Below are 15,740 nucleotides of genomic sequence, written 5' to 3' on the forward strand. Positions count from 1 at the left end.
TTCTTTGAGATGTGTGTCCCTATGGATGCTCCACTGTAGGTGTGTCTGCATCCTTGCGCTGCTGGTTGGAGAACTTTGGTAGCTGTCCGTCCTGCCCGCACATGCGTTGCTCCTCACCTACCACGAGGCTAGCCAGCATGCGCAGGCCAACCCTCCTCAGTTCCTTATCTACCACAGAGTCAATGACAAAAACTCCAAAGTAGAGGGGAGGAGGGTGGGTCATGGAGCACCCATAGGGACACACATCTCGAAGAACCATCATTCGTGCACCAGGTGAGTAACCTCTTCTTCTTCAAGTAATGTCCCTATGGGTGCTCCACTGTAGGTGACTCCTGACCAGTGCCCACCATTGGAGACAGGGACTTTGGAGTCGAGTCTGATATGGATGATAGCACATTAGCACCAAATTTGGCATCTGCAGCTGAATCCCCCAAGATGGCATAGTGTTCTGCAAAGATATATGCAGATGCCCAGGTCGCTGCTCTGCAGGTTTCTGATACAGGGATACTCTTGGAAAAGGCAACCGATGAGGTGATCAGCCTTGTAGAAAGCATGCATATTACAGAGTGAGGTGTTACGTTGCGCAATTGGTAACAGTATAATACATCCCAAGACGCACTTGCAGAGTCTCTAAGCTGAAATCGCTGTACCTTTTGATCTATCTGCAATGGAGAGGAAGAGTCTGGAAATAGAAGGCCAAAGTGGCCATAGGCTCAAATGGCAGTCTACCTAGTATTTTAGCACTAGGTTGAGATCCCATTGAGGAATGGGAAGTGTAGGTTGTGAGAAGAGGTTCATTATGCCCTTAAGAAACCTCTTTGTAGTTGGATGGGAGAAGACTGAGTAATCTTCTACCTCTTGGTGGAAGGTTGCAATTGCTGCTAAATGGACCTTTAGTGATGGAGAGTCACAATTTCTTGAGAGCCAACAGGTAGTCCAGGATTACTGGTAGGGTGGCTGTATAATGGGCGACGCCTTCAGGTTGGTACCATATCTGGAATCTTTTCTATTTTTGCAGATAGGTACGACGAGTAGTTCCTTTCCTACTGTGTAACAGCACCTCCTATACCTCCTCAAAGCAAGATGTCTCCATGTGCTGGCACCACAAAGGAGCCATGCTTTGAGCTGGAAAACCCACAGATTGGGATGGAGAGTGCATCTCTCGTTCTGTGACAGGTGATAAGGAGTGATTGGAAGAGTCATCGGTGGATATAATACCAGCTGTGACAGATAAGGGTACCATGTCTATCTGGGCCATGTGAGAGCAATCAGTATGATGTTTTCTTTTTCTCTTTTTACTTTCAACAGGACTTTCAGTAAGAGAGGGAATGGGGAAAAAGGCGTAAAGAAGGCCCCTGTCCCATGGAAGAAGAAGAGCATCTCCCATGGAGTGTAGTCCAATCCCTGCTCTGGAACAATAATGTGGACATTTCTTGTTCTGGTAAGTAGTGAACAGGTCTTTGCTACTATCCCCCACTGTCAGAATATGTCACCGACTATCTCCCATTCGTGGTCATGTGGGAATCTGCAGCTGAGACTGTCCGCCGTCGTATTGTGTACCTACTGGGAAGTAGGTAGGCTGCTGATATTAGGATATTGTGGGAGTTGCCTTTGTGCACAGGGAATGAGACCTGGCACCTCCCTGCCAGTTTATGAAATACATGCAGGCCATGTTGTATATCATGACCCTTGTGTGCATGTCTCTGATCAGCAGGAAGAAGTGAGTGCATGTGTTGCTGCCTGTTCTGAGTTTGAGAGGGTTGATGTGAAGGCATGTCTCTGCTGGAGACCATTTGCCCTCTATCGTGCAACCATTGAGATGTGCGCCCCATCCTGTGAGGGATGCATCAGTGGTCAGAAGTAGAGATGGGGAAGACTGAACAAATCGGATTCCCATACAGACATTTACTGGGTCCTTCCACCAGTCTAAGGACTACTTGACCCTGGTGAGCATCGATACAAGTTTGCTTATGTTGTCTCTCTTCGGCCTGTAAACCAAACTGAACCATGCTTGGAGGCATCTCATGCATAGTCTGACCCGAGCAATAACCGAAGTGCCTATGGCCATGTGCCCCAGGAGCTGTAGGCAACGTCTGGCTGAAATCTGGGGGCTGGATTGTACTGTCTCTATCAATGAGGACAGACTGTGGAATCTGTGATGTGAGAGCAGCGTCTTCACCTGAACAGAGTTGAGGATGGCTCCTATGAATTCTAACATCTGTACATGTGTTAAGGTTGACTTTTGTTTGTTGATCTACAGGCCCGGATTCAGAAACAGATCCAGTGTGCTTTGAGTGATTCATTGGGCTTCTGTGAAGGACCATGCCCTGAGAAAGCAGTCATCCAGGTAAGGATAAATCAGGATACCCTTAAAGTGTCAGTGGGCCGCCACTACCAAAAGGACCTTGGAGAATACCGTGGGGGTCGATGAGAGGCTAAATGGGAGTACTCTGTACTGGTAGTGGTCCTGGCCCAGCATGAATCTGAGGTAATGTCTGAGACTCAGTATGACAGAAATGTGGAAGTAGGCATCTTGAAAGTCAAGGGCTGAGAACCCATCTCCTTTATCTAATGCTGGAATAATCATTGATAGGGTAACCATCTTGAATTTCTGCGCTTTGATGTATTTGTTGAGCGCTCTGAGGTTCAGTATGGGTCTCCAAGCTCTCTTTTTCTTTGGTATCAGGAAGTAGCAAGAGTAGAAGCCTTTGCCTCTGAGATGTATGGGCACAGGTTCTATGGCTCCTACGCTGAGGAGATGGTTTACCTCTAGATGTAGTAGATTCTCAAGAGAAAGGTCCCTGAAGAAAGACAGGGAAGGGTATTTGGAAAGGGGGTGGGAGGAGAAATGAATGGCATTTCCATTCTGGACGATCTCCAGTACCCAGTTGTCAGAGGTTATCTGTTCCCATGTGCTGTGGAATGGGGAGAGGTGGTCTCTGAAGGGATGGGCGAGGTTTTCCAGTTTGAGATGGCGAGGAGAGTGTTCTACGGGCACCTCGACCAACCCATCAAAACTGCCACTTCACAGTGGAGGGCTGAGATAAAGTCAGTTGGGGTCCCGATTACTTTCGCCTGGGGAACCTTGGCTTCTTCCTCTGTGGCTCATAAGATCTTTGTGAGGAGTACTGAAATGCATACTGCACTGATCGGGGTTTGAACGTTGGTGGAGGACTGTACTTTCTTTTATAGATGGGAGTATAGCTCCCAAGGGATCGATAATCCTTCAGCGTGTGGAGAGACATGTCAGTCTTCTCTGCGAATAACTTTTTTCCTCAAAAGGAAGATCCTCCACCGTGGTTTGGACTTCTCTAGGGAAGCCGGACAAATGAAGCCACAAAGCCCGTCTCATCACAACAGCTGTGGAAATTTATCATGCTGCTATGTCAGCCGCATCTAACACAGACTGGAGGGACATCTTAGCCAACTGTTGGCCCTTGTTAATTATGGTTTTGAATTGGTCCTTATGAGAGTCAGGGAGTGTGTCAATAAAGGAACAGAGTTTTGTGTAGTTCTGCTGGTCATATTGTGCTAGCACTGCTTGGTAGTTTGCTACATGGAACTGGAGGGTGGCTGATGAGTACGCTTTCCTGCCAAACAGATCTAAATGTTTCCGGTCCCAGTCAGAAGAAGTGGACTTAAACTGGTGCTGTCAGTACTTAGCATTAACGGCGTCCACAATGATGGAATTGGGAGGCGAGTGGGGAAAAAAGAAATTCTGTGTCCTTTGCCGGCACGTAATACTTTTTGTCCACCCTCTTGCCCATTGGTGGGACAGATGTTGGGGTCTGCCATAAGACTCTGGCAGGATCTAGTATGGCCTTATTAAACAGGAGGGCCATTCTGGAGGAAGTGGAAGAATGTAAAATGTCCACCAGTTTGTGATGGGACTCTGTCACTTCTTCATGTAATGATATTTGTAGGGCTTCTGCCACCCTCCTGTGATAAGTTCTGGAATAACTTGAAATCATCCGCCATCAATGGTGGTGGGGGTGAGGAGTGGATCACCATCTCATTTGGTGAGGATGATGAGAGATGGGCTTGGGAGTGACTTCTTCTTCCACCTCTGCCTCAATTTCTTCCCCTTGTCCTGGGGGTTCAGAAGCCCTCGAAGCCACAGCTGAAGAAGGGTGTCTCCTTGCTTCTTGGTATGCCATGCTGGAGGCATGGAAGGCTTGCTGCCTCGGAGCCTTTCAAGAGTCCCAATATGGCCACTGTGGTGGGTAGGGGCCTGGCGGTTGTTAGCACGGATGGCCAAACCAGGGAGACAGTGGATCAGGTGGGCGATACACCTGATGCCCATAGTGAAATTGGGCCAGTATGGCAAGTGAGAAGAGCACTGGGAACCAATGTCTTCCTTCTCACTTTCTAATTCCAGTGATAATGGTGGTGCATGGCAAGGAGATCTCGGTGAACCCGGGGCTCTGAGTGAGCAAGGTACCTGGGCTCCAGTACTAAGTAAGGGTGAATTCAGTGCATTGGACACCGAAAGATCCGTCCACACACTGAAAATCAGGCAGTGCCGATGGTGTAGGTATTGGCAGTGGTTGTCAGTGCCGAGCGGCTTGCACTGATGGAGTCGGGGATGTGGATCTGGCCACAATGTCCATCAGTGCCACGTGCACCGGAGTCAGTACCAGTGCAGATGTCCATACTGACTGAGCCTTCTCTGGGGCGGATCTTCTGTGTCTTTCACACTTCTACAGTACCGGTGTTTCTTTGCCCATGTCCACTGGGTCCTTGGGCAGTCCAGCTTGTTCTGTTGGCTTGGTACCATGCGTGTCCTGGTACCAGTTTTAGCCAGCTTCCGTGCCATGGGTACTGATTATATTGATGGAGCCAGGGATTGTTTTCAGCTCTATCTGGGCTCGCTACAGGGACTCACAAACCTTCTCTTAGTGGTCCTGTGAGTGACTAATCTCTCTGGGCTCACTTCCCTATGACATAGAAAGCTGCAGTGAGAGTTCCCGCTGGGATTCTGGGGGTTGAAGGGCCGACTCCATGAGCAGGAGTTTAAGCCTTAAATCTCTCTTTCCTGGACCTGGGCTTCAGTTGTTGGCACAAGTCACACTTTTGTGGAATGTGCTTTCCCCCAGGCAGTGAACGCACTGTGAGTGTCCGACAGTTACTGGGATAGATTCCTTGCAACTGAGGCCCTTTTTGAAGCATGGAGAGCCGGCATACACTTGTCCTGGGGGGTCCTCCCCAACAGGGTTGGCAGGCAAACCCTTTTTTCTTCATTCTTCTTTCTTCTTCTTCTTTTTTTTTTTTTTTAGTCAAGGCCAAATAAAATGCAAACAAGGAAAGAAAGTAAAAAAGGTTTCAAGGGAAGCTAAAATTAGCAAATCTAAAGGGAGTTAACAATCTGTGAAAGGACTGCTTTAGCTATGTCTCTAGCCAAGGGTGGTTGAGAAGGAACTGAGGAGGGTCACCCGTGAATGCTGGCTAGCCTCATGGCAGGCAAGGAGCAACACATGCGAGGCAGGACGGACTGCTACCAAAGTTCCCTGATCAGCAGCGCAGGGACGCAGACACACCTACAGTGAAGCACCCATAGGGATACTACTTGAAGAAGAAGGGGTAGGAGGAAAAGGCAGATAGTCAGCTGAATGAAGTTGCTGTGTGCCACAAAATAATCCCAGTACCCAAACACTGCACTGTGGCTATATGATGAAGTTGCGTAATGCAATGTCAGGTTTCCATTGCACAATTAGCATGCATCTCTCTGTGCCTCTGAAGTGACTCTTCAAGATTGGGTATCACTAATCTAGGGTAATCTAGTCTATTTCACTAAGGATTACACTGTGCAATTCTTATTCACATTGGTGAACAGGCACTTACACAAACTGTCCCACTGAGCACCGCACAGTCTATGCACTCCGTTGTCACTGAAGTCTCCAGTACCGGCAGAGTTCTGAAGCATGGTTGGGATTTGCTGGGGTGGGTCAAAACATGGCTGAGGCATTCCTGTGCCCCAACTATTTTCTACCTGCTGCAACACCCAGAGGGGCAATGGCACCTGAGCGCGAGATAGGGAAGCCTTCAGAACATCCCTTACTAGTACCAAGGGCTGAACTAGGATCACTCTGGCAGCTCCAGAATGAGACGTGCTCCTCCCATCTACCCATACCATCCCTTCGGCTGTGCACTAATGCAGGGCTGTATTTCCTCCATTGTTTTCAGTGGGAGTTGAGAGTCACAGCACCTTACAGGATGTGTTCAGCACTTGGCTAATTAAGGGATCATTAACGTAAATAACGGGCCACATTTTGCACTTGACTGTAAGTCAATGAGAGTTGCATACTTGCCTGCGCATCTAAAGGCAAAATTTGGCTCTGGGGTATGTGTGTAATTTTCAATGTACTAAAAATATACCCATAAATATTTGTATTATTTGGACTCACTTGTCTTGTTTGCAGCCACTGGTTCCAGTCAACACCATTGTAATGTTTGATGCTTCGCTAAAGTTTTCTCCTTTGACTACCACGTCCCTTTTACCTAACACTGATATCCATAAAGGTTCTATGGAAATACTGCGGATAGGCTATTGGAAACAAAACAAAATCTGGTTAAAAAACAAGCTATCGAAAAAAATGAACATTGAGCTATGCATTTAAAATATTTTTAAATGAATCAGAATTCATCTTTCTTGTTAATTGTAACATATTTGAATCCGATCCTGAGAGGTGATGAAAACCACAACTCCTTTTCAAGTCTTCTAATTTTAGCAATGTTAACGTTTGCATTTCTACTGAAATAAAACTACCAACAGGAAGCGCAATCTAACATATTGATAGATATGTATTGCAGAAATCCACTTTAAAATGCAGCTTTATATGTTACTGTTCAACAACTCAGAAAAAGCACAACCTGAAACAATACCTATGATCACTGAAAGAGTTCAGAGAAACAAACTGTAACTCTAGCCAATGCCTTGAAAATGGTATGGCTGGCTAGAATTCTAGAATGAAAAGACAAGAAACAGGATAAAGCTGGATTCACTGGACACTTTTTAAAGCCATACACAGGTTTTTGAGTACTATATAGCCACATTTCAAGGAAAAGTAATTTACATGTGCATCTTCCTGTGTATAAAAATGACAATATGTGTGGTGATGTCCCAATAGCTAGCCAGTCATGTTTTAAAGAATCACAGAATCATAGACTTTAAGGTCAGAAGGGACCATTATGATCACTAGTCCGACCTCCTGCACAACGCAGGCCACAGAATCTCACCCACTCACTCCTGTAACAAACATCTAACCTATGTCTGAGCTATTGAAGTCCTCAAATCGTGGTTTAAAGATTTTGAGGCGCAGAGAATCCTCCAACAAGTGACCCATGCCCCATGCTGCAGAGGAAGGTGAAAAACCCCCAGGGCCTCTGCCAATCTGCCCTGGAGAAAAATTCCTTCCCGACCCCAAATATGGCGATCAGTTAAACCCTAAGCATGTGGGCAAGACTCACCAGCCAGACACCCAGGAAAGAATTCTCTGTAGTAACTCAGATCCCACCCCATCTAACATCCCATTCCAGGCCATTGGGCATATCTACCGCTAATAGTTGAAGATCAATTAATTGCCAAAATTAGGCTATCCCATCATATCATCCCTTCCATAAACTTATCAAGCTTAGTCTTGAAGCCAGATATGTCTTTTGCCCCCACTGCTTCCCTTGGAAGGCTGTTCCAGAACTTCACTCCTCTGATGGTTAGAAACCTTCATCTAATTTCAAGTCTAAACTTCCTGATGGCCAGTTTATATCCATTTGTTCTTGTGTCCACATTGGTACTGAGCTTAAATAATTCTTCTCCCTCCGTGGTATTTATCCCTCTGATATATTTATAGAGAGCAATCATATCTCCCCTCAGCCTTCTTTTGGTTAGGCTAAACAAGCCAAGCTCTTTGAGTCTCCTTTCATAAGACAGGTTTTCCATTCCTCAGATCATCCTAACAGCCCTTCTCTGTACCTGTTCCAGTTTGAATTCATCTTTCTTAAACATAGGAGACCAGAACTGCACACAGTATTCCAGATGAGGTCTCACCAGTGCCTTGTATAACGTTACTAACACCTCCTTATCTCTACTGGAAATACCTCGCCTGACGCATCCCAAGACCACATTAGTTTTTTTCACAGCCATATCACATTGGTGGTTCTTGGTCATCCTGTGATCAACCAATACTCCGAGGTCCTTCTCCTCCTCTGTTACTTCCAAGTGATGCGTCCCCAGTTTATAACAAAAATTCTTGTTATTAATCCCTAAATGCATGACCTTGCACTTTTCACTATTAAATTTCATCCTATTAAAAAGAAACATGGCCAATTTTAATAGTCACACTTCTTTCTAGACTTTTTATTTTTACTTACTATTGTTACAAAAATAACATTTTCTCTAATTATTTCAGTTTGTTTATTTGGTGCATTTGACAGCAGAGTGTGTGTAGTTAGTTTAGCTGTTTCCACTGTATTATAATCAGTTAGTTTCCTCTGTGTGCATTATTCACACAACAGGGGTGAGAAAAAAATATCTAAAAATATAGGAAAGTATGACTCTAAAACCACAAACTGGCTGGGGCCTTCAAGGGTAAATGATTTTTAACTATTTTTTAAAAGTTAGTTGTATTACAAGTTTAAAATGACCCATTAGGATTTCGAGTTTTGTGATTATCCAGATTTTTAATGAGTTTGTTTGTGGGCACACCCATTGACACACTCCCTTGCCCGATTTAGAGCTTGGTTCAGCATGGCTGCTGAAATATCGAAAGCTTCTACCACGTGTTCTCCAGTTCATTTTATGCATATATGTCTAGAAAACATGGCTAATTTATTCTATGAGAGCACACTGTGTTCACCATGATTTGCTGCTTCCCCTCTCTACTCTCAGAGCAGTGTCATTCACACCAGTGTTTCCTCTAATTTTTTATGTTCATGTGTGGAATGAATTTTGTTATGTGCACCGATATGGAGGTGATGTGTGACACATCGCCTTCATATTGGTGCACATAACAAAATTCATGTGGTGGGGGTGGGGCCGAGGGGTTTGAAGTGTGGGAGGGGGCTCAGGGCTGTGGCAGAGGGTTAGGGTGCGAGGGAGGGGGCGTGCTGAGGGCTCTGGCTGGGGGTAAAGGCTCTGGGGTGGGGCTGGGGATGAGGGGTTCGGTGTGCAGGAGGAGGCTCAGCATAGCCACACAGCTTAAAGGGAACTTAGATTCAGACCTCTAAACTTAAAGCAATTCGAGGTTGTTTAAGCCCCAAATTTGAACTACGTATGCTCTCTCTGTGGTTTTATGGTTACAAAGCTAGCTGCACCTCTGTCCCCTCTCTACGTGCACTCCTCAGGTCTCAGGATTCTCTCATACACTGGGCCCTGGATGGACCATGCTTACCCAGCAGGTCTGACTGGGTTTGGCATCTGTGATTCTTTCCTTTAGGAGCTGTGACAAATGGATTACGGTTAGGGCCCTACCAAATTCACAGCATGAAAAACATGTCACGGACTGTGAAATCTGGTCTCCCCCAGGAAATTTGGTCTTTTGTGTGCTTTTACCCCATACTATATAGATTTCATGGGAGAGACCAGCATTTCTCAAATTGGGGGTCCTGACCCAAAAGGGAGTTTCAGGGGATCACAAGGTTATTTCAGGGGAGGTTGTAGTATTGCTACCCTTACTTCTGCGCTGCCTTCAGAGCTGGGCAGCCGGCCAGCAGCCACCACTCTCCAACTGCCCAGCTCTGAAGGCAGCGCTGCCGCCAGCAGCAGCGCAGAAGTAAGAGGAGCTGTTCTGCAACCCCCCTACAATAACCTTATGACCGCCCCATAGTTCCTTTTGGGGTCAGGATCCCTACAGTTACAACACCCTGAAATTTCAGATTTAAATAGTCGAAATCATGAAATTTATGATTTTTTTAATCCTATGACTGTGAAATTGACCAAAATGGACCGTGAATTTGGTAGGGCCCTAATGATGGTGACCCAAAACAGCCTTCTTAAAACAACAGTATTGTTTATTTAAGCACAGGCATAAGGCATAACATAAGAGAAAAACAATTTAAAAACAACAAAAGGTCTACATGTGCTACCTTGCCCAGAGCCTATCCATCCTTCTGATGAGGATCCCAGCAGGTTTAACTTCTCCCAGAATCCCACGTGAGAGGCTCCGCATTCTCAGTCTCAAAAATCTGACTCCTGAGGGAGCATGTGGCTCTTTAAACCCTCTTGGATCCTGTGATCCCCTCTCCCTACAGGAACCAGCTCCCTCCTGGGGACACCTGCTTGGCAGGCCAAACAGGGGGCAAGTCAGGGTATCTAAATGAATAGCTCTTGCACTGTCTCTCAAGAGTTTGCTGGATTCACCTCCCACTTCCTGGGTGCATTTCCTGACAATACTGCTTTTGAATTAACTCGGTATATGCATACAGTAAACATGTCAATAACACAGACAACACATAATGTTCATAAATCGCTACAGGCAACTCCAAATCCGTCATAGATGTTTATAAAAATTAACTGCCCAAAACCTCTGTTATGGGAGAGTTAAGGTTACCCATTGGTGCCTCATGCCCATCCAGAATATCAAGTTCAGCTACACTAAAATCTCTGAAGATCAGGAAATGAAGAGTTAAGATAAATGCCGCCACTCCCCCTCCCCGCAATGCAACCTTAACTGTGCCACCGTGGCACTGGCAATTGTTTAGTAGGGGTGATGCCATAATAAGTAGACACAAAGAACAGCTAAGAGAATGAGCCACTGTTTTTGTGCTGTGGTTAGTTCCAGATTTGAATGGCAGCATTTACCTGCATGCACCCCAGCTGTGTTCACTTTGTCGTGTCTATCTGTTCTGAACTGTGGGATTATTTGGGGCAGGTTGGTATAGCCATTACTGTGTAGAAGGAGAGGTGTACATGTGGTGTCAGGTAGGCTTTATTTCAGCACTGAGTTCCACAGGTTATGTCAAGAGCGGTGCACAGGGGTCTTCTTGTCACAGGGACTGTTAGAAGTCCAGTGGCATACATGACTGTGCTCTCCAGGGCTAAGTGAAGGCAATGTCTCAAAGGGAATCCTGAAGGCCAGGGAAAAGGAGTGGGAACATTTAGCAAGTGTGGGCTGGTTTGTGTGGCACAGGCTCAATGTTTGGGTGTAAGTAGCTCCTGTCTGCTGTTATACCAATAAAATAAAAACCAGCAGGATCTTACTAAAGGGGAAAAGGCAAAATACCACATTTATTGTGAATACAGAAAGAATCATAGTAAGCAGTTAGTTATAGCTACAACATTCCATTCAATCTCATATTTATTCACACATTCATTCCTACAAACACACACACACAGGTTCTGCAAGGTTGTTATCATAGTTACCAGCTCATGCCAAGCCACTGGCCAGGTGGCCTGGACATGAGGAGGGAGCAGGGCCTTGTCAGATGCTCATCTGATGCTCCTGGAAGTTGGTTTGCAGAATCAGATCCCAAAGTTCTCACTTTCTAGAGTCCATTTTTATAGGAATTTCTTCCTATGCCAGTCTATGGGAATTGCTTCATCATGCTGTTGCTGAATCAATCAGCAGATGGCACATTCCTGACGGCTCCGTGCTGCCAGATGTTATCTTGTTCTTTGGTTCTCCCATTCTTGAGGCTGTTGGGTGGATTCCCGTCTGCCCTCCGGGGGTCCTCTGGCTATTTTCACTTGACGCCTTCTTCAGCCGATGGACACTGGATTCTTAGGCTGGCACCTCCCTGATCATTCACTTATTATCCACACCAAGCATCCATCCACATACATCCTTTATCTCTATTTTAAACACAATTGTTAACAAAGCGAGATGAATACAACAAAAGAGCGAGGAGTCTCTGGGTGCTGTTTCTGTTGTTACAGAGTATTGCTTTGAGTCTCTCTCTGTGTGAGTAGTTGTTGTTACAAAGAATTGTAACAGACTCTTTGAGAACAGACTCTGTCTTAGAATGTACTAACACAATTAGCAGCTTGCAAGTTTCACACATAGAGGGAGAGAAACAGTACCAAAGACCAAGAGACCTCTTAACCAGTATTACCCTGGAATTCAAACCATGGGGAATCAAACTCATTTGTGACTTTAATACAGAACTTCTTTAAGATGATCCAACATAATCCCCCTTTTGACACTAAGATTTATAATCGTCAGTGTCACTTTCTATGTAGCCTATTCAAGAGAAGGTACTGTGAGGCAATTTGAGTTTGTGATTTCAATTCATCCCACATACATGATCCTAGTGATGTATCTTTACTGCAAGGTTCTGGGGCAACAGGGAAGGTGAGGCACACCCACTTTTGAGGAGTCCATTCGGTACAACCTCTAGTATCCAATAGCTTCCCTCCCTCCCCAGCCCACTGCCTCAAGGTCCAGGGTAGCCAGAAGGATCCCATGTATAATATGGGGAGTGGGTTAACCTTCAATACCTTTGCCTCCAGGGACTGTTGGTGTGCAATTCTGACAACAATTTCTCCCATTAACAAGTCTGGTTTTACAATACTGGAAACGTATTGCATCCATTCATATTGATAAGTGTCAAACAATGATCTCTTTCTTTGTTTTAACAAATGCATCAAACCCTTAATATTTCCCAATATGACCCAGAACATTTCGTGTTCCAAAGTAGCTAGGGCAAGTATCTGCATTTCAGTGCATTCCATAGCTATGGCTGTGTAGTTTCCTATTTCTAAATTTTTTCTTATGCATAATCCATGTGGTAGTATTAAGCCATTGCCAAAGATTCCATTGGGCTTTTAGGTTACCCAGACCAATTTGGACCAAGTCCACATTGGCATGTACTTGTTTTTGTATCAGGCTGTCCTGTAGCTGGGACAGAGAGCTTAATTTATTTTTAATTACCTACAGGTCTGCAGTATTTTTTTTTTAAACACACAACAGTGCTAGCAACAAGACAAGACAAAACACAGAACACAAAACACAATTTCTATTGTGACAGTATATTCATGGTATTGGGTTGCTCTTCAGCTGGCATTAGCTTTTCCTGATTTTCTGAAAGACAAAAGAACATGTTTCTACCCCTTTTTGGGGTGGCAGATTATTGCTTAAAATATTTCTTTTACAAATACCCTTGCTGATTGCAGGCAAAACAGAGGAATTACCCCCATATTTTCCTGTTTTTTTGTTCTATAGGCAGGCCAGGTTTCAATGGCTTCTATCTTTTAAGGGTTATGGGGAAATTATCCCACTGTTTAGTCATTAAATCCCTGAGGTGGGGTACCTCAGTCTCCCTTCTTATACAGCAGACCAAGTTTATAACGTTTTTCCTGCTGTGTTAAGCTTTAAGTTTATTTACAGGTAATAGCTGAGAAGCATCATTACCATATGACCTTAATGGATTTTTCCAAAAATCATACACACTATACACTGTTACAGGGGTACTTATTATCATTAAATTTATTCAAATTATCTTGTTATCCCATGCCTTTTATTTAGACAATTTGTTTGCTGACCAGATATGTCCTTTATCTGCAGCTCCTTTGTGCTGCTAGTTCTTTCCTTCCTTTATCATTTAGGTCATTTGCATTTTCACAGACGCTTCCTGCTTTTGGATTTAAAGCCATCAGCAGCTCAGAGACTCTATCTTAGAAGGGACACAATCAACTTTCACCAGAGTTTTGATCACTTTTTTAACTCCTGCTTCCAAAACACACAGCAATCTGAAAAAGAAAACCCAACCTATTGTGGCTCCCTTTGGAGCCTTAATAGCGTTTTAATTAAGTAGCATGGTATGTTTGCATTTCTTTTGCCCCTTCTGCAATATACCCTGCACATGTTCTGGGGCAAATGCACATTCTGAAGTGAGCTGTAGCTCACGAAAGCTTATGCTCAAATAAATTGGTTAGTCTCTAAGGTGCCACAAGTATTCCTTTTCTTTTTGCGAATACAGACTAACACGGCTGCTACTCTGAAACCGATTCCTTCCATAGTTTAACTTCTATAACATTATCCATATCAATTTTTACATAAAGTGTAACTATTTCTTTTCTTTTTTTTTTTTTGCTTACAGAGTTTTCATGTACTTTTATCAAAGCGACAGTCTGATTATTCAGAGCCATTTTAAGACTCAGTGTTTCTATCATTGCTTCTTTTTGTTTTGTGCACCTCACCCCTGCTGTTGCTTCAGAGGAGCACTGTCTTTTTAAATTTCTTCTTATTTATTTATTTACTACAGCTCTCATCTGCTATTTTGTTACAAAACAAACAAACAAACTCCAGAATTTTTTTTTTCCTATTCTTCTGATTTTGACTGCCCTGCTGCAGCCACAACTTAAAAACATTTTAAATTTTGTAAAGCATTGAGTTACCTCTTAAGAGTTAAATGCCAAATCCCAAAGCCAAACAACACTAATCACCTGTGTCTGGCAAAAAGGTCTGTCAGTTTTGCAACTTTGAATTAAAGAGTCAAATGGATTTTTAGTGGCATTATTTAAAACAAAAACAAAACCAGTTGGTCCTTAGAACTTTACATATTTACACACACACAGATAGATACATACACATTTTCTATTCCTTAACATCCCTTCCACACTGCTCTGTTTTTTACATCTTACATTCCCTCTATACATTTGAGGCAGTTAAGTTCCAATAATGTCTCTTATGTTCTTTTAGCAAATTTGACTAAATTGTCCATAGTCAAATGATTTTAATCAGATAGTTTATTTTTGCCTGGCTAATTTACAGACATTCCTTTGGAAAAGGGCCCATTTTTCCTTCAGAATGGCTGCAAAGAAACCAAGAATGCTCTTTCTCTAACCCTTTTCCTTTTTAACATTTTCACAAAGTTTAGCTGCTTAATTCTCTCCAGCCTCTGCAGAGTTAACTTTTTCACTCTCTTTTCTCTTTGTAATTATGCCTGGGGGTGCCCTACATAGTACCTTCTCCCCCTTCATCTGCTGTAATGGCTGCTACCTGTTTAGAGGCAAAACCCAATTTTTGTCTCAGACTTTTAATTAGTGATTCACAACGACTATGATTTGCAGGTGCTCTGCCCTGCTTCAAGGTTAATTTCTTTACCATACCTTGGAGTACATGATTCTCTCTTTCAATTTTCTCAGAGGCTTTAGCTTGGTCTGCCAGGAATCTCTCTCTCTTTTTGCATTCCTGGAGTGCCTTTCACTATTTTCTGCTGACTTTGGGTATTTGTAGCCAGCACCTTCCAATTGTCTGCTCCCTTTTCCGTTTGTGCCTTTTCCTCTTTACATGAAGACAAGCGGAGGTAAGAATCCTTACATGCCTCCCACAACAACCAAATTGCTGCTGCATCTCTTTTGGCAGCACTAGAAGGTTTGTATATGAGGATATACTGAGCCAATCTATCCTGTAGGTCCGAAATAGTGCAGACATCAGCTAGGGCTTGTTTAGTCCAAGGACTGTGTCCAAATTTTTGAAGGATTTGTTTAAAAGGTGTAGTTTCTTTAACAAAAGGTGAGGTTGGAGTTCCTTCTGACTTCATTCCTCCCTCTGGTACTGGCTTACCCTGTTTTCTTTTAAACATCTTAACATGGATATTTCAATCTCTTTAAAAAAAAAAAGGAGTCTCTAAGGTGCCACAAGTACTCCTTTTCTTTTTGCGAATACAGACTAACACGGCTGTTACTCTGAAACCTGTCATTATTCAATCTCTTTGTCACTCCTGGTATTACTTAGCAAGTGACACAGCCTAGATTCTGAAATCATAGCTTATCAAATTTCCTCGTCACACCTGGCACAGGTCAG

General features: G+C 43.9%; 1 protein-coding gene across 1 annotated transcript in view; it reads right to left on the reverse strand.

Annotated features, from left to right (window-relative positions):
- The window catches only part of PLXNC1 (plexin C1), a 96,958-nt gene that overhangs the window by 39,105 nt on the left and 42,113 nt on the right, over positions 1 to 15,740 (reverse strand). Inside the window, 1 exon segment of the mRNA XM_074955774.1 lies at positions 6,405 to 6,544. Within this exon segment, the coding sequence (XP_074811875.1) occupies positions 6,405 to 6,544 (140 nt within the window).

Source organism: Natator depressus, chromosome 1 (genome assembly GCF_965152275.1).
Source record: "Natator depressus isolate rNatDep1 chromosome 1, rNatDep2.hap1, whole genome shotgun sequence".
Taxonomy (NCBI): domain Eukaryota; kingdom Metazoa; phylum Chordata; order Testudines; family Cheloniidae; genus Natator; species Natator depressus.